At 39.9% G+C, this 19,535-nt stretch overlaps 1 protein-coding gene across 5 annotated transcripts in view; it reads left to right on the plus strand.

Annotated features, from left to right (window-relative positions):
* DNAH3 (dynein axonemal heavy chain 3) overlaps positions 1-19,535 on the plus strand; it is a 194,658-nt gene that overhangs the window by 29,189 nt on the left and 145,934 nt on the right. For all 5 annotated transcript variants that reach the window (XM_067706433.1, XM_067706435.1, XM_067706434.1 and 2 more), the window contains 3 exons: positions 44-180; positions 2,877-2,982; positions 3,174-3,352. In XM_067706433.1, the coding sequence (XP_067562534.1) occupies positions 44-180; positions 2,877-2,982; positions 3,174-3,352 (422 nt within the window). The remainder of the gene's footprint in view (positions 1-43; positions 181-2,876; positions 2,983-3,173; positions 3,353-19,535) is intronic.

A 19,535-nucleotide genomic window follows, 5' to 3' on the forward strand; every position in this document is an offset into this window, starting at 1 on the left:
TAAATCTTTAAAAAAAAAAATAAAAGTGGTTTCTCCTCTTTAGGTGGAATCTATCCTGTTCCCAGAGTTGAAAGGATATAATCTGATTCTTGGAACTGTTAATGCTGATGAAAAACTGGTTTCTGACTTTGTGGATCAAACTTTCGAGGTATTTCAGAAAAATCAAGTTGGCCCCTACAAGTAAGTTGGTTTAGTTGTAACTTAGCCATTGGTATTGGTTTAGAGTTCCTAACTGTCATCAAATAAACAATCCCTGTTCCCACATACCTGAAAGAATAAGAGTAGCCAATGTTTACTTACATCAGTGTTACTATTTAGCCCTATTTGCAGATATGGAAACCATAACTTATCAGCAAATAGATAGGAGAGCCACAATTCAGATAACAGGTTCACCTCTATTATATGAAAGCCATGGCACCAGACAGGTTCTGGCATTTAGAAATTCATGGATTTTAACCAGTGGGCAGGCACCAGTTCCTCCCACCAGGAAGCCTGCACAAGCCCCTGGACCAACCTGACTCACCAGGGCACAGACACCAGAAACAAGAGGAACTACAGTCCTGCAGCCTGCAGAACAGAGACCACAAACACAGAAAGTTAGACAAAATGAGATGGCAGAGGACTATATTCCAGACAAAGGAAGAAGATAAAACCCCAGAAGAACAACTAAGTGAAGTAGAAATAAGCAATCTACCTGGAAAAGAATTCAGAGTAATGATAGTGAAGATGATCCAAGGTCTCAGAAACAGAATGGAGGTACAGACTGAGAAGATACAAGAAATCTTTAACAAGGAGCTAGAAGATTTAAAGAACAAACAAACAGAGATGAACAATAGAATAACTGAAATGAAAAATACAGTAGAAGGAATCAATGGCAGAATAAATGAGGCAGAAGAATGAATAAGTGAGCTGGAAGACAGATCAATTGGTGGAAATCACTGCTGCGGAACAGAATAAAGAAAAAAGAATGAAAAGAAATGAGGACAGTCTCAGAGACCTCTGGGACAACATTAAATGCACCAATATTTGCATTGTAGGAGTCCCAGAAGGAGAAGAGAGAGAAAAAGGGCCTGGGAAAATATTTGAAGAGATAATAGCTGAAAACTTCCCTAACATGGGAAAGGAAACACTCACTCAATTCCAGGAAGTGCAGAGAGTCCCATACAGGACAAACCCAAGGAGAAACACATATTAATCAAATTGACAAAAATTTAAAACAAAGAGAAAATATTAAAAGCAACAACTAACATACAAGGGAACCCCATACAGTTATCAGCTGATTTTTCAGCAGAAACTTTGCAGGCCAGAAGTGAGTGGCATGATATATTTAAAGTGTTGAAAAGGAAAAACCTACAACCAAGAATACTCTACCCAGCAAGGCTCTCGTTGAGACTCGACGGAGAAATCAAAAGCTTTACAGACAAGCAAAAGCTGAGAGAATTCAGCACCACCAAACCAGCTTTACAACAAATACTAAAGGAACTTCTCTAGGTAGAAAAGAAAAGCCCACAACCAGAAACAATAAAATTACGAAAGGGAAAGCTCACTGGTAGAGGCAAACATACAATAAAGGTAGGAAATCATCCACACACAAATATGATGTCACAAATATGATGTCAAAACCAGCAATCATGAGAAGAGGAGACTACAAGTGCAAGATATTGGAAATACATTTGAAATTAAGAGACCAGCAACTTAAAACAATCTTGTATGTATATATGTATATATGTGTGTGTGTATATATATATATAGACTGCTATGTCAAAACCTCATGGTCACTGCAAACCAAAAATGTACAATAGATACAAAAAAGGAAAAGCAATCCAAACACAACCCTAAAGATAGTCATCAAATCACAAAAGAAGAGAACAAAAGAGGAAGAGAAGCAAGAAGACTAGACCAGAAAATTCTGCATTATGAGGGGCTGTCCTGTGTATGGTAGGATGTTTAGCAGCATCCCTGGCTTCTACCTGTTAGTAGGACGCTCCCTGGTTTTGACAACCCAAAATGTCTTCAGACATGGCCAATTGTCCCCTGGGGGCAAAATCACCCCCAGCTGAGAACTGCTGCTAATCCATTCTGAAAACCACGGCCTCAGATTTGAAAGCTCTGCCCTCGTGAATTTAATCTGGTGTCATCTGTTTGAAACCCCTGTTTACCCTGTTGTTGATTCTTATACATATAGTTTGTTTTTCTGTACTGACAGTTCCATGAGCTTCTCCTTGTATCTCAGTTTCAGAGTCTCTGAAGTGTTAGCCAGCTCTTGGAAGTATACTCCTGGGCCCCACAAAGTTAATTCTGTTTACTCCATGTCATCTTTATTTTAATTCAAACTTATTTTAAGTCAGAGCATCCCCCAAACATCCTCCAATTTGGGGGAAATCTGTCCAGCCATTTCTGCCTTATCTGACAACAGACGGAGGGAAACTTAATTCTATTCAATAGACTTTAGGTTCATTAGTTACAAATTTTCATCTTAAAATTTAGATGTAGAACTTTAGAACCGGAAGGAGGGGTAGGAAGTAATGTTTATTGCACATTTACTGTACGTTAGGCATAGTATTAATTGCTTTAAATATATATTATTACAGCTTTACAACAATCCAGTGAGCTGTTATCATTTCCACTTAAAATTAAGGACACTGATCTTTGAAAAAGAGAAATATCTTGTCTAAGTTCATGCAGCTAGGAAGTGGCAAAATTGGAATTTGAAGCTAAAGTTCTGAATTCCCAGTTCCCTCTACTTTGCCACGTTATATTCCTCTTTCGTGATTTGGGCTGGTTTTTATGATATTATCTCTTCATTTGCCACTCTGACTAATCTGATCTGGTGACCTGTGTTTGTATGTTTGATTTTATGCTCTTCAATATGGAAGGTACTTAAATGTATACAAGAAGTATCATGACTTATTGGATAACACTGCAGAGCAAAACATCACTGCGTTCCTGAAAGAAAATCATGAAATTGAGGATTTTGTGATGGTAGGAGATGCCACTTGACATTTCGTATGTTGGTTACATGTGCTGCAGACAATCCATTGAGTAGTCAGTGTGTTTCGTTAGTATATATACTATGATCAACATTGTACTATATTGGCTGGGGGGTGAGGCTTGGGGGCAAATGCATAGAGGCTAGAGGCAAATTAATCTACTGAATCTATTCTCTTCTACAGAGGATCAATAGCATAAAAAAGCGGAGAAATGAAATTGCATCCATGCACATTACCGTGCCTTTGGCCATGTTCTGCCTTGACACCATGACCCTAAATTATGATCTCTGTGAGCGAGCCCAAAATCTTAAAGACCATCTGATTCAATTCCAAGTGGATGTAAACCGGGACACCAACACCAGGTATTATTGTTTCATGCAGAGAAATAGCAATGATAATTGGCATGAATGGGAGAATGGAAAAGTGGACAGAACTTGCACCTTCCAGCAATGACCAGATTGAACTTCCAGTTCACGTTGTTTCTGCCCAAAGTGACGGTTGCAGGGAATCAGGTTCAGGCTAGAAGGTGAACAGTTAGGAGAGAACTACCTGGGTCTTGGAGTAGGAAGGTGGAAAGCATCCTGAGGCAGTTCATCTCTGATCCTTCAGCCTTTGCTTTCTTGCAGGCAACTTCAGAGAGAAATTACTTGACTGTCTGAGGTCACAGGCTCTCTCACTGGCCATCTAGCAGTGAAGACACAGCATGATTACAGGCAGCCCTTAGAATCTCTTCTATACAGACTTCTACTGTCTGGGTCTGGGGATTCTGTCATTCAATGTGAAACTCTATATTGTGCCTTCATTTTACTGATGAGTATTTATTAAAGACGTTTTTGGTTGTAAGGGATAGGAGGCCAGACTGGCTAATGTAAAACAAGGAATTTGGGGCTCACATGTTGGAAAGTTTAGGAGTTGCTAGCTTCAGGCCCTCAACACTACAATTAGAATGCAGTCTTCCTCCCTCTACTTGACTGTCCTCTGTGTCAGCTCTGTTCTCTGAGAGATTCTCTCCAGTTTGTGGGCCCCAGCAGCTCCAGACGTACATCCTCCCAGGTTTCCATCCACGGGAAAAAATGGTTTCCCTTTTTTCCAACACTTTGGCACTGTCCTGACTTGGGTTGTTTGGGCAACAGCAAGGCAAACACCATAGCCAAGAGGATGGTTTAGATTTGGGTAGTGTTCTCATCTCTAAACCATGAGAACCAAGAAAGAGAAGGATGGGGTACCCCAAGAAGGCTTAGGCTGTGGTTAACAGAAAAGGGAATGATGCTAAGAGGCTGGGACAGCAACTATCTGCTACTCTGTTTCTATTTGAATGTTACAAAATGGTTAGCCCGTGTTATTTTAGCTCTCTTCCTCAGAGAGCTTTAAACTATAGACTAAAATGATTTTACTAATAACCACTATTAAATTGTTATATATTATATTATTCATATACATGTAGATAAATATAAGTTTAGCATTTTATAGCTCTTTTAAGGTTTACAAACTGCATATCAGAAACTCATTAGGAGATTAATTATGATAATAGCTACCATTTTTCCAGCACATGTTGTAGTCCAAGCACTGTGTAAGTGTTCTGAACATTCAGGATCTAATCAGGTCTTTACACCAACCGTAAGAAGTTGTTCATTATTCTCTCCATTATGTTGATGAAGAAACTGAGACTCCAAAAGGTCAGCGAGTGGCATATCCAGGGCTTAACCTAGTTCATTTTGACTCCAAATTAATGCTTTCCACCACTGCACTCAACTCTCACTGGGTAACGAAATGGTGGGGTTCCTGGTTTGGGAGCCAGAAGGCTTGGTTTTGAATCCAAGACCTTCTGTTTGCTAGCTTGTGTCCCCTGGCTTCACCTCTTGGATCTTCAGTTCCTTTGCCTATAGAATAAACATTTGGGACTAGGGCAGTAAAATGTTTTCAGCCTTCAGACTACTAGGACACTTTCCTTTGGAAAGTTTGAGCATCAAGCAATTTTTTTTCTTAAACATTTGTTCCTGTCAAATCAAAGCAACATAGTGCCTTGGTTGGTCAGTGCTTTCTTTCTCATCAAAATAAATGTACAATTTCCTTTGGCCTTTTTAATATAAATGAAAGTTAGGGTCCCATTACAAACCTGGGGATTTCTAAGGACCCAGAAACTCCAGGTTAGTAATTGAGTTCTGAAGTTTCTTTCTACCTTAAAAATAGTGATTCTGACTCATTTGGTCTTCTCAGCCACCCCATGAGGTAGGTAAAACATATATAAGACACCCTACTGAATGGAGAGAGAAAAACTAACTTGTCTGATTAGGTGAGTTTGAGTCTTCTGAACCCTTGCTACTTCATTGTCCTGTAATTGCTGAGTGGAGTACCTTCCTGTTTCCAGTGATTAGGTGTGCCCTAGAAAGGGGTGCTCTGGTCATATAGGCAGGGGGCACCTTGGAGTGCATTGGTAAGAAAGTGGGCATGCCATCCATTTCCACTACAGGTACAAGGTCTAAAGTTGCTAGAACAATGACCTGAAATATTGACCAGAAACACAAGGCCCTGAGTTAGAGATATAAGAAATTATCCCTCTGGTCTGGCTGTTTGTTTCCTTCAGGGTAGGAAATCTTGTCCAAACAATGACAACAAGGTAGAGAGAGGCCATGGATTGATGCAAAATGTATTGGTCTCCCTTATGGCATCCCCTACACCAGAAAGAGTGTGGCCCTGTGCTTACGGGACACCTGGACCTTTATATTTTAAATGATATTATAAGTACGTGTAGAACACAGTATTTCTTGTCCTTAGTTTATTCCTAGATATTGGTAAGGTGTTATGTTGGTCCAATTGTTAATGTCGTCAACCCATATTCAGGACTTTTTAGAGGGTCTAGTAGTTAATGGGTATAAAGGAAAAACTCAATTCAGTCTACCTCCTGAGTACGGAAAATCCAGTTCTTCTCTACTGTGTCTTTTCTGTGTGTCTCCTATATATTTTTTTATTGGAGTATAATTGCTTTACAATGTTGTCTTAGTTTCTGCTGTACAAAAATTTGAATTGGCTGTATGTACACATATATCCCCTCCCTCTTGGACCTGCCTTCCATCGCCCCCATCCCACCCATCTAGGTCATCACAGAATACTGAGCTGAGCTCCCCACGCTATACCGCAGGTTCCCACCAGCTGTCTGTTTTACACATGGTAGTATATTTATGTCAAACCTAATCTCCCAATTCATCCCACCCTGCCCTGCCCCCCCGTGTCCACATGTCCATTCTCTACATCTGCATCTCTATTCCTCCCGTGGAAATAGGTTCATCTGTACTATTTTTCTAGATTTCACATACATGCATTAATACATGATATTTGTCTTTCTCTTTGTGACTTACTTCACTCTGTATGACAGACTCTAGGTCCATTCATATCTCTACAAATGACCCAATTTCATTGCTTTTTAGGCCTGAGTGATATTCCATTTTATATATGTACCACATCTTCATTATCTATTCATCTGTCAATGGACATCTAGCTTGCTTCCATGACCTGGCTATTGCAAATAGTGCTGCAGTGAACATTGGGGTACATGTGTCTTTCTGAATTATGGTTTTCTCTGTGTATATGCCCAGTAGTGGGATTGCTGGGTCATATGGTAATTCTATTTTTAGTGTTTTAAGGAACCTGCATATTGTTCTCCACAGTGGCTTTACCAATTTACATTCCCACCAACAGTGCAAGAGGGTTCCCTTTTCTCCACACCATCTCCAGCATTTATTGTTTGTAGATTTTTTGATGATGGCCATTCTGACTGGTGTGAGGTGATACCTCATTGTAGTTTTGATTTGCATTTCTCTAATAATTAGTGACGTTGAGCAGCTTTTCATGTGCCTCTGGGCCATCTGTATGTCTTCTTTGGAGAAATGTCTATTTAGGGCTTCCACCCATTTTTTGATTGGGTTGTTTGTTTTTTTGATATTGAGCTAAGTGAACTGTTTGTATATTTTGGAGATTAATCCTTTGACCATTGCTTTGATTGCAGATATTTTCTCCCATTCTAAGGATTGTCTTTTCATCTTGATTATGGCTTCCTTTGCTGAGCAAAAGCTTTTAAGTTTCATTAGGTCCCATTTGTTTATTTTTGTTTATATTTTTATTACTTTAGGAGGTGGGTCAAAAAAGATCTTGCTGTGATTTATGTCAGAGTGTTCCTCTCATGTTTTCCTCTAAGAGTTTTATAGTGTCTGGTCTTACATTTAGGTCTTTAACCCATTTTGAATTTATTTTTGTGTATGGTGTTAGTGAGTGTTCTAACTTCATTCTTTTACAAGTAGCTGTCCAGTTTTCCCGGCACCACTTATTGAAGAGACTTTCTTTTCTCCATTGTATATCCTTGTCTCCTTTGTCATAGATCAGTTGACCATATGTGCGTGGGTTTATCTCTGGGTTTTCTATCCTGTTCCATTGATCTGTATTTCTGTTTTTGTACCAGTACCATACTGGCTTGATTACTGTAGCTTTGTAGTATAGTCCAAAGTCAGAGAACCTGATTCCTCCAGCTCTGTTTTTCTTTCTCAAAATTGCTTTGGCTATTCGAGGTCTTTTGTGTTTCCATACAAATTGTAAGATTTTTTGTACTAATTCTGTGAGAAATGCCATTGGTAATTTGATAGGGATTGCATTGAGTCTGTAGATTGCTTTGGGTAATATATTCATTTTCACAATATTAATTCTTCCAGTCCAAGAACATGGTATATCTCTCCATCTGTTTGTGTCATCTTTGATTTGTTTCATCAGTGTTTTATAGTTTTCAGTGTACAGGTCTTTTGCCTCCTTAAGTAGGTTTATTCCTAGGTATTTTATTCTTTTTGATGCATTGGTAAATGGGATTGTTTCCTTAATCTCTCTTTCTGATCTAAGAGAGGTTAGTGTATAGGAATGCAAGAGATTTGTGTTAGTGTTAGTGTATAGGAATGCAAGAGATTTCTGTCCATAAATTTTGTATCCTGCAACTTTACCAAATTCATTGATTAGCTTTAATAGTTCTCAGGTGGCATCTTTAGGATTTTCTATGTATAGTATCATGTCATCTGCAAACAGTGACAGTTTTACTTCTTCTTTTCCAATCTGTATTCCTTTTATTTCTTTTTGTTCTCTGGATGCCGTGGCTAAGACTTCCAAAACTACGTTGAATAATAGTGGTGAGAGTGCACATCCTTGTCTTGTGCCAGATCTTAGAGGAAATGCTTTCAGTTTTTCACCATTGAGAATGACGTTTGCTGTGGGTTTGTCGTATATGGCCTTCATTATGTTGAGATAGGTTCCCTCTATGCCCACTTTCTGGAGAGTTTTTTTTTTTTTTTTTTTTTGTGGCCTCTCCCATTGCGGAGCGCAGGCTCAGCGGCCATGGCTCACGGGCCCAGCTGCTCCACGGCATGTGAGATCTTCCCGGACCCGGGCACGAACCCGTGTCCCCTGCATCGGCAGGCGGACTCTCAACCACTGCGCCACCAGGGAAGCCCTGGAGAGTTTTTAATCATAAATGGGTGTTGAATTTTGTCAAAAGCTTTTTCTGCATCTTTTGAGATGATCATATGGTTTTTATTCTTCAATTTGTTAATATGGTGTATCACATTGATTGATTTGCGTATATTGAAGAATCCTTGCATTCCTGGGACAAATCCCACTTGATCATGGTGTATGATCCTTTTAATATGTTGTTGCATTTGGTTTGCTAGTATTTTGTTGAGGACTTTTGCATCTACATTCATCAGTGATATTTGTCTGTAATTATCTATTTTTGTGGTATTTTTGTCTGGTTTTGTTATCATGGTGATGGTGGCCTTGTAAAACAAGTTTGGGCGTGTTCCTTCCTCTGCAATTTTTTTGTAAGAGTTTGAGAAGGATGGGTGTGAGCTCTTCTCTAAGTGTTTGATAGAATTCACCTGTGAAGCCTTCTGATCCTGGACTTTTGTTTGTTGGAAGATTTTCAATCACAGTTTCTATTTCGTTACTTGTGATTGGTCTGTTCATATTTTCTATTTCTTCCTGGTTCAGTCTTGGAATGTTGTATCTTTCCAAGCATTTGTCCATTTCTTCCAGGTTGTCCATTTTATTGGCATAGATTTGCTTGTACTAGTCTCTTATGATCCTTTGTATTTCTGCAGTGTCAGTTGTAATTTCCCCTTTTTCATTTCTAATTTTAATGATTTGAGTCCTCTCCCTTTTTTTATTGATAAGTCTGGGTAAAGATTTATCAATTTTGTTTATGTTCTCAAAGAACCAGCTTTTAGTTTCATTGATCTTTGCTATTGTTTTCTTCATTTCTTTTCATTTATTTCTGCTCTGATCTTTATGATTTCTTTCCTTCTACTAACTTTGGGTTTTCTTTGTTCTTTTTTGTCTGGTTGCTTTAGGTGTAAGTTTAGATTGTTTATTTGAGATGTTTCTTGTTTCTTGAGGTGAGATTGAATTGCTATAAACTTCCCTCTTAGAACTGCTTTTGCTGCGTCCCATAGGTTTTGGGTCATTGTGTTTTCATTGTCATTTTTTCCTATGTATTATTTATTTTCTCTATGATTTCTTCAGTGACCTCTTGGTTATTTAGTAGTGCACTGTTTAGCCTCCATGTGTTTGTGTTTTTTACAGTTTTTTTCCTTTAGTTGATTTCAAATCTGATAGCATTGTGGTCAGAAAAGATGCTTGATACAATTTCAATTTTCTTAAATTTAGCAAGGCTTGATTTGTGTCCCAAGATATGATCTACCTTGGAGAATGTTCCGTTTACACTTGAGAAGAATGTGCATTCTTCCGCTTTTGGGTGGAATGTCCTATAAATATCAATTAAATCTATCTGGTCTATTTTGTCATTTAAAGCTTGTTTCCTTATTTATTTTCTGTCTGGATGATCTGTCCCTTTGTGTAAGTGGGGTTTTAAAGTCCCCCACTATATTTGTGTTACTTTCGATTTCCCCTTTTATGGCTGTTAGCATTTGCCTTATGTATTGAGGTACTCCTATGTTAGGTGCATAAGTATTTATGATTGTTATATCTTTTTGGATTGATCCCTTGATCATTATATAGTGTCCTTCCTTATCTCTTGTAACAGTCTTCATTTTATCTGATATGACTATTGCTACTCCAGCTTTCTTTTGATTTCCATTTGCATGGCATATCTTTTTTCATCCCCTCACTTTCAGTCTGTATGTGTCCCTAGGTCTGAAGGGGGTCTCTTGTGGACAGCATATATATGGGTCTTGTTTTTGTATACATTCAGCCAGGCTGTGTCTTTTGGTTGGAGCATTTAATCCATTTACATTCAACATAATTATAATTATCAATATGTATGTTCCTATTACCATTTTCTGAATTGTTTTGCATTTGTTTTTGTGGATCTTTTTCTTCTCTTGTGTTTTCTGCCTAGAGAAGTTCCTTTAGCATTTGTTGTAAAGCTGGTTTGGTGGTGCTGAATTCTCTTAACTTTTTCTTGTCTGTAAAACTTTTGATTTCTCTGTCAAATCTAAATGAGATCCTTGTGGGTTAGCGTAATCTTTGTTGTAGGTTTTTCCCTTTCATATAAATATATCCTGCCACTCCCTTCTGACCTGCAGAGTTTCAGCTGAAAAATCAGCTGATAACCTTATGGGGATTCCCTTGTATGCTATATTTTGCTTTTTCCTTGCTGCTTTTAGTATTTTTTCCTTGAATTTATTTTTTGTTAGTTTGATTAATATGTGTCTTGCTATGTTTCTCCTAGGATTTATCCTATATGGGACCCTCTGCGCTTCCTGGACTTGGGTGGCTATTTCCCTTCACATGTTAGGGAACTTTTCGACTATAATCTCTTCAAATATTTTTTCAGACCGTTTCTCTTTCTCTTCTGCTTCTGGGACCCCTTTAATTTGTTGGTGCATTGTTAAATGTTGGTGCATTGTTAAATGTTGTCCCAGAGGTCTCTGAGACTGTCCTCAATTCTTTTCATTCTTTTATCTTAATTCTGCTCCTTGGCAGTTATTTCCACCATTCTACCTTGAAGCTCACTTATCCATTCTTCTGCCTCAGTTATTCTGCTATTGATTCCCTCTAGAGTATTTTTAATTTCAGTTATTGTGTTGTTCATCACTGTTTGTTTGTTCTTTAGTTCTTTTAGGTCTTTGTTAAACATTTCTTGTATTTTCTTGATCCGTGCCTCCATTCTATTTCCAAAATTTTGGATTATCTTTACTATCATTACTCTGAATTCTTTTTCAGGTAGGTTGCTTATTTCCTTTTCATTTATCTGGGATTGTGAGTTTTTACCTTGCTCCTTCATCTCTAACATATTTTTTTGTCATCTCATGTTTTTTCGATGGGTGGGTCTGTGTTCCTGTCTTACTAGTTGTTTGGCCTGAGACCTCCAGCACTGGAGTTTCCAGGTAGTTGGGTGGAGCCGGGTCTTGGTGCTGAGATGAGGACCTCTGGGAGACCTCACTCTGATGAATATTCCCTGGGGTCTGAGGTTCTCTATCAGTCGAGCAGTTTGGACTTGGCACTCCCACCACAGGAGCTCAGGCCCGACCCTCGGACTGGGAGCCAAGATCCTGCAAGCTCTGTGGCACAGGAAAAAAGAAAAAACAAGGAAGAACAATAACAAAGAATAAAAAAGAAAATAAAATTAGAAAAATTTTAAAATCTATTAGAAAAAATAAAACTGTAAATGAAACAACAACAATGTAAAACAGGGTTCAAGATGGCGGAGTAGAAGGACGTGCGCTCCCTCCCTCTTGTGAGAGCACCAGAATCACAGCTCACTGCTGAACAATCATCAACAGGAAGATACTGGGTCTCACCAAAAAAGATACCCCACATCCAAAGACAAAGCAGAAGCTGCCATGAGATGGCAGGAGGTATGCAATCACAATAAAATCAAATCCCATAACCACTGGATAGGTGACTCACAAACTAGAGAACAATTATACCACAGAAGTCCACCCACTGGATTGAAGGTTCTGAGCCCAACGTCAGGCTACCCAACCTGAGGGTCCAGCAATGGGAGGAGGAATTCCCAAGAATCAGATGTTGAAGGCTAGCAGGATTTGATTGCAGGACTTTGACAGGACTGGAGAAAACAGAGACTCCACTCTTGGAGGACACACACAAAGTAGTGTGCGCATCAATACCCAGGGGGAAGGTGCAGTGACCCCATAGGAGATTGAACCAGACCTACCTGCTAGTGTTGGAGGGTCTTCTGCAGAGGCGGGGGGTGGCTGTGGCTCACCACAGAGACAAGGACACTGGCAGCAGAAGTTCTGGGAAGTACTCCTTAGTGTAGCCCTCCTGGAGTCAGCCATTAACCCCACCAAGAGCCTGTAGACTCCAGTGCCGGTTGTCTCAGGCCAAACAACCAAGAGGGAGGAAACTCAGCCCCACCCATCAGCAGACAAGTGGATTAAAGTTTTACTGCTCTGCCCACCAGAGCCACACCCAGCTCTGCCCACCACCAGTCCCTCCCATCAGGAAGCTTGCACAAGCCTCTTAGATAGCCTCATCCACCAGAGGGCAGACAGCAGAAGCAAGAAGAACAACAATTCTGCAGCCTGTGGAACGAAAACCACATTCACAGAAAGATAGACAACATGAAAAGGCAGAGGACTTTTTACCAGATGAAGGAACAAGATAAAACCCCAGAAAAACAACTAAATGAAGTAGAAATAGGCAACCTTCCAGAAAAAGAATTCAGAATAATGATAGTGAAGATGATCCAGGACCTCGGAAAAAGAATGGAGGCAAAGATCAAGTAGATGCAAGACCTGTTTAACAAAGACCTAGAAGAATTAAAGAACGAACACCTAGAAGAATTAAAGAACAGACAAACAGAGATGAACAATATAATAACTGAAATGAAAAATAAACTAGAAGGAATCAATAGCAGAATAACTGAGGCAGAAGAATGGATACGTGACCTGGAAGACAGAATGGTGCAGTTCACTGCTGTGGAACAAAATAAAGAAAAAAGAATGGAAAGAGCCTAAGAGACCTCTGGGACAACATTAAATGCACCCACATTCACATTATAGGGGTCCCAGAAGGAGAAGAGAGAGAGAAAGGACCCGAGAAAATATTTGAAGAGATTATAGTCGAAAAGTTCCCTAACATGGGAAAGGAAATAGCCACCCATGTCCAGGAAGCACAGAGAGTCCCAGGAGGGATAAACCCAAGGAGACACACGCTGAGACATATAGTAATCAAACTGACAAAAATTAAAGACAGAAAAATTATTAAAAGCAACAAGGAAAAAAAGACAAATAATACGCAAGAGAGCTCCCATAAGGTTAACATCTGATTTCTTAGCAGAATCTCTAAAGCCAGAAGGCAGTGGCACAATATATTTAAAGCGATGAAAGGGAAGAACATACAACCAAGATTACTCTACCCGGTAAGGATCTCAGTCAAATTTAACGGAGAAAACAAAAGCTTTACAGACAAGCAAAAGCTAAGAGAATTCAGCACCAGCAAACCAGCTCTACAACAAAGGCTAAAGGAACTTCTCTAACTGGGAAACACAAGAGAAGAGAATGACCTACAAAGACAAACCCAAAACAATTCAGAAAATGGTAATAGGAACATACATATTGATAATTACCTTAAATGTGAATGGATTAAATGATCCATCCAAAAGGCAGAGGTTCGCTGAATGTATACAAAAACAAGACCCATATATATGCTGTGTACAGGAGACCCACTTCAGACCTAGGGACTCATACAGACTGAAAGTGAGGGGATGGAAAAAGATATTCCATGCAAAGGGAAAGCAAAAGAAATCTGGAGTAGGAATACTCATATCAGATAAAATAGACTTTAAAATAATGTTACAAGAGACAAGGAAGGATACTAATGATCAAGGGATCAATCCAAGAAGAAGATATAAGAATCATATTTGCACCCAACATAGGAGCACCTCAATACATAAGGCAAATGCTAACAGCTATAAAAGGAAGCTGACAGTAACACACTAATAGTGGGGGATTTTAACACCTCACTTACACCGAGGGACAGATCATCTGGACAGAAGATTAATAAGGAAACATAAGCTTTAAATGACACAATAGACCAGATAGATTTAATTGATATTTGTAGGACATTCCATCTGAAAACAGCAGACTACACTTTCTTCTCAAGTGCACACAGAACATTCTCCAGGATAGATCACATCTTGGGTCACAAATCAAGCCTCAGTAAATTTAAGAAAATTGAAATCATATCAAGCATCTTTTCTGATCACAATTCTGTGAGATTAGAAATGAATTACAGGGCAAAAAAACATAAAAAACACAAACACATGGAGGCTAAACAATATGTTACTAAATAACCAAGCAATCACTGAAGAAATCAAAGGGGAAATCAAAAAATACCTAGAAACAAATGACAAAACATGACAACTCACAACTTATGGGATGCAGCAAAAGCAGTTCGGAGGGAAGTTTATAGCAATACAATCCTACCTCAACAAACAAGAAACATCTCAAACAATCTTACCTTACACCTAAAGTGACTAGAGAAACAAGAACAAACAAAACCCAAAGTTAGTAGAAGGAAAGAAATCATAAAGATCAGAGCAGAAATAAATGAAAGAGAAACAAAGAAAACAATAGCAAAGATCAATAAAACTAAAAGCTGGTTGTTTGAGAAGATAAACAAATTGATAAACCTTTAGTCAGACTCATCAAGAAAAAGAGGGAGAGGACTCAAATCAATAACATTAGGAATGAAAAAGGAGAAGTTACAGCGGACACCGCAGAAATACAAAGCATCTTGAGACTACTAGAAGCAAATCTATGCCAATAAAATGGACAACCTGGAAGAAACGGATAAATTCTTAGAAATGTATAATCTTCCAAGACTGAACCAGGAAGAAATAGAAAATATGAACAGACCAATCACAAGTAATGAAATTGAAACTGTAGTAAAATCTTCCAACAAACAGGGCTTCCCTGGTGGCACAGTGTTGAGAGTCTGCCTGCCGATGCAGTGGACTAGGGTTCATGCCCCGGTCTGGGAAGATCTGACATGCCGCAGAGCAGCTGCGCCCGTGAACCGTGGCCGCTGAGCCTGCGCGTCCGGAGCCTGTGCTCCGCAACGGGAGAGGCCACAACAGTGAGAGGCCCGTGTACCACAAAAAAAAAAAAAAATCTTCCAACAAACAAAAGTCCAGGACCAGATGGCTTCACAGGTGAATTCTGCCAAACATTTAGAGAGAGCTAACACCCATCCTTCTCAAACTCTTCCAAAAAATTTCAGAGGAAGGAACACTCCCAAACTCATTCTACAAGGCCACCATCACCTTGATACCAAAACCAGACAAAGATACTACAAAAAAATATAATTACAGACAAATATCACTGATGAATATAGATGCAAAAATCCTCAAGAGAAAACTAGTAAACAGAATCCAACAGCACCTTAAAAGGATCATAAACCATGATCAAGTGGGATTTATCCTAGGGATGCAAGGATTCTTCCATATATGCAAATCAATCAATGTGATACACGATATTAACAAATTGAAGAATAAAAACCATATGATCATCTCAATAGATGCAGAAAAACTTTTGAGAAAATTCAACACCCATTTATGATCAAAAACTCTCCAGAAAGTGGGCATAAAGGGAACCTACCTCAACATAATAAAGGCCATATATGACAAACCCACAGCAATGGTGGGTTTCTCAATGGTGAAAGACTGAAAGCATTTCCTCTAGGATCAGGAACAAGACAAGGATGTCCACTATTATTCAACATAATTTTGGAAGTCCTAGCCATGGCAATGAGAGAAGAAAAAGAAATGAAAGGAATACAAATTGGAAAAGAAGAAGTAAGACTGCCACTATTTACAGATGACATGATACTATACATAGATATTCCTAAAATGCCACCAGAGAACTTCTAGAGCTAATCAGTGAATTTGGTAAGGTTGCAGAATACAAAATTAATGCACAGAAATCTCTTGCATTCCTATACACTAACAAGGAAATATCAGAAAGAGAAGTTAAGGAAACAATACCATTCACCATTGCAACAAAAAGAATAAAATACCTAGGAATAAACCTACCTAAGGAGGTAAAAGAACTGTACTCAGAAAACTAGTAAGACACTGATGAAAGAAATCAAAGATGACACAAACAGATGGAGAGATATACCATGTTCTTGGATTGGAAGACTCAGTATTGTCAAAATGACTGTACTACCCAAAGCAATCTACAGACTCAATGCAATCCCTATCAAAGTACCAATGGCATTTTTCACAGAACTAGAACAAAAAAATTCACAATTTGCATGGAACCACAAAAGACCCCGAATAGCCAAAGCAATCTTGAGAAAGAAAAATGGAGCTGGAGGAATCAGGCACCCTGACTTCAGACTATACCACAAAGCTACAGTAATCAAGACAGTATGGTACTGGCACAAAAACAGAAATAATAGATCAATGGAACAGGATAGAAAGCCCAGAGTTAAACCCACGCACCTATGGTCAGCTAATCTATGACAAAGGAGGCAAGGATATACAATGGCAAAAAGTCTTTTCAATAAGTGGTGCTGGGAAAACTGGACAGCTACATGTAAAAGAATGAAATTAGAACACCATGCACAAAAATAAACTCAAAATGGTTTAAAGATGTAAATGTAAGACTGGACACTTAGAAAGAGCACTCTTTGACATAAATCACAGCAAGATCTTTTTTGACCCACCTCCTAGAGTAATGAAAATAAAAACAAAAATAAACAAATGGGACCTAATGAAACTTAAAAGCTTTTGCACAGCAAAGGAAACTATAAACAAGACAAAAAGACAACCCTCGGGATGGGCGAAAATATTTGAAAACGAATCAACAGACAAAGGATTAATCTCCAAAATATATAAACAGCTCATGCAGCTCAATATCAAAAAAACAAACAACCCAATCAATAAATGGGCAGAAGATCTAAATAGACATTTCTCCAAGAAGACATACAGATTGCCCAGAGGCATATGAAAAGCTGCTCAACATCACTAATTATTAGAGAAATGCAAATCAAAGCTACAGTGAAGTATCACCTCACACTGGTTAGAATGGGCATCATCAGAAAATCTATAAACAACAGATGCTGGAGAGGGTGTGGAGAAAAGAGAACCCTCTTGCACTGTTGATGGTTATGTAAATTGATACAGCCACCATGGAGAACAGTACGGAGGTTCCTTAAAAAACTAAAAATAGAATTATCATATGATCCAGCAATCCTACTACTGAGCATATAACCAGAGAAAACCATAATTCAAAAAGACACACGCACCCCAATGTTCATTGCAGCACTCTTTACAATAACCAGGTCATGGAAGCAACCTAAATGCCCATTGACAGACGAATGGATAAAGAAGATGTGGTACCTATATACAGTGGAGTATTACTCAGCCATAAAAAGGAACGGAACTGGGTCATTTGTAGAGACATGGATGGACCTAGAGACTGTCATGCAGAGTGAAGTAAGTCAGAAAGAGAAAAACAAATATCATATGTTAACGCATATATGTGGAATTTAGAAAAATGGTACAGATGAACCAGTTTGCACGGCAGAAATAGAGACACAGATGTAGAGAACAGACATATGGACACCAAAGGGGGAAAGTGGCGGGGGTGGTGGTGGTGGTGATGTGATGAATTGGGAGATTGGGATTGAGATATATACACTAATATGTATAAAATAGATAACTAATAAGAATTTGATGTATTAAAAAAATAAAATTCAACAACAACAAAAAAAGAATTTAGGTGGAATGGTAGAAAATGGAGTGGGCAGAATTAGAAATAACATTTCTTATATACAGCCTTCTGTGTTTTTAATACAATGTAAGATTTTTGCCCTAAGGATGGTATTGTTGACAGTGGCAGATTGAAAGCCACATTTTTTATTGGTTCCAATATTTAAATGGAAATCTGAATTGACTTTTATGTGAATTTATTCCTGAAAATCCATGCTGAAGGACATTGGAGTGTGGATCATCAAAAAGTTTTTAGCTTTTGTAAATAAAGTTGTAATCAACAACTGTAAAAAAAAAAAAGAAGAAGAAGAAGCAAGGTAAAACATCCACAACAGCAAAACAAAACAAAACAAAAAGCTGGAAAAGGCCTTAGCTGTGTAGAGGTGGGGGCGCTTAAGGTCCGGCCGGGGCTTAGGCGGGGGCAGGGCCTAGGCTCAGGACCAGAGCGGAGGTAAAAGGCAGGGGGTGGAGGGGTAGTGCCTAGGCTCAGTGCAGCCAGAGGGGGCCTTGGAGTGCTGAGGTTCAGGCCTCGGATGTCAGCAGGCCCCCTGGGGCCAGAGTGGGCAGGGGAAACACTGGCGCGTTTCCTTCTGATCCTCCTATTACCCTGAGTGTCTCTCTCCCTTCCTGCTGGCTGATCTCACCTTGGATGGGCCCCTCCCAAGCGAGTGTGGGAACCCCTCCCTTCCCCCAGCTTCCCATTAGGGGCACTGACCCTGTCTACGCTCTACTTTTCCTCCCCCTCCCTTCCTCCCACGCCCCCAGGGCCCAGCAGCAGGAAGGGGCCTCGGAGGGCAGAGGATCAGACCCTGGACCTCAGCAGGCTTCCTGGGCCCAAGTGGGCGGGGGAAACGCTGGCTGTGTTCCCTTCTGAACTTCCGATCCCCAGAGGGTCTCTCCCCATCCCCACTGATCCCCTCGCTGTGAGTGTGTCCCTCCAGGCATGGGAGCCCCTCCCCTCCCCCAGCCACCCCTCAGGGGCGCCTGTCCTGTCCAGCCTCCACTTCTCCTTCCCCCTCCCTCCCCCCACATCCCAGTCGCTTGGGGGTCCCTCCTGTCCCCTTAGGTGTCCAGGGCCCCCCACCAGCACCTGGTAGGTGTCCTAGTGGTGAGGACACATGAACTCCATGTCCTCCTACTCTGCCATCTTGACTCCCCCCCCTTTACTTTTATATAGAACACTTCATTCTTGCCTCTGCTGATCACCAAATGTGTGGAGGATTTTCTCCACACCACACGATTCTGTAACACCAGCCAGGTGCCCTACAATTCAACTTAATTCTGACACTGTCTACCCAGAGATAGCATCAGCTTGCACAGGTTAAGGGCTCAGTCCTATAAAGCTGCCCCCCATTACTTCAGACTCCAGTCACAAGTCCAGGTTGTCGCCTTGCTTCTGAGCAGCCAGCTATAGATTGTAGGTTCCAATGACCCCTTTCTTGGGTTTGATTAATTTGCTCCAAGCTTCTAATCATGGCTTGATGTTTCCAGTGACCCACTCCTCATCCAGGAGCCATCTAGGAGCCCACCCTGAGTCACCTCACTAGAACAAAAGATACTCTTATTATCCATGAAATTACAGGGGTTTCATGGGCTCTGTGCTAGGAACCTGGGGCAGAGACCAACATATATTTTTCCTTTATTTCACAGTGGGTCTGCTACCACTCTTCTGGGCCCTTGCAAGAAGCTGATAGGTTAGCCACATGATATTTGCTCTATGCTTTCTCGTGCAAAAGGGAAGAAGAATGGATTCTTATCAGAGGGAGTCTATCACACTGAGAGGATCTACCTATATTAGGCTAGGCTACATG

This window comes from Pseudorca crassidens, chromosome 15 (assembly GCF_039906515.1).
Source record: "Pseudorca crassidens isolate mPseCra1 chromosome 15, mPseCra1.hap1, whole genome shotgun sequence".
In the NCBI taxonomy this organism is placed as follows: domain Eukaryota; kingdom Metazoa; phylum Chordata; class Mammalia; order Artiodactyla; family Delphinidae; genus Pseudorca; species Pseudorca crassidens.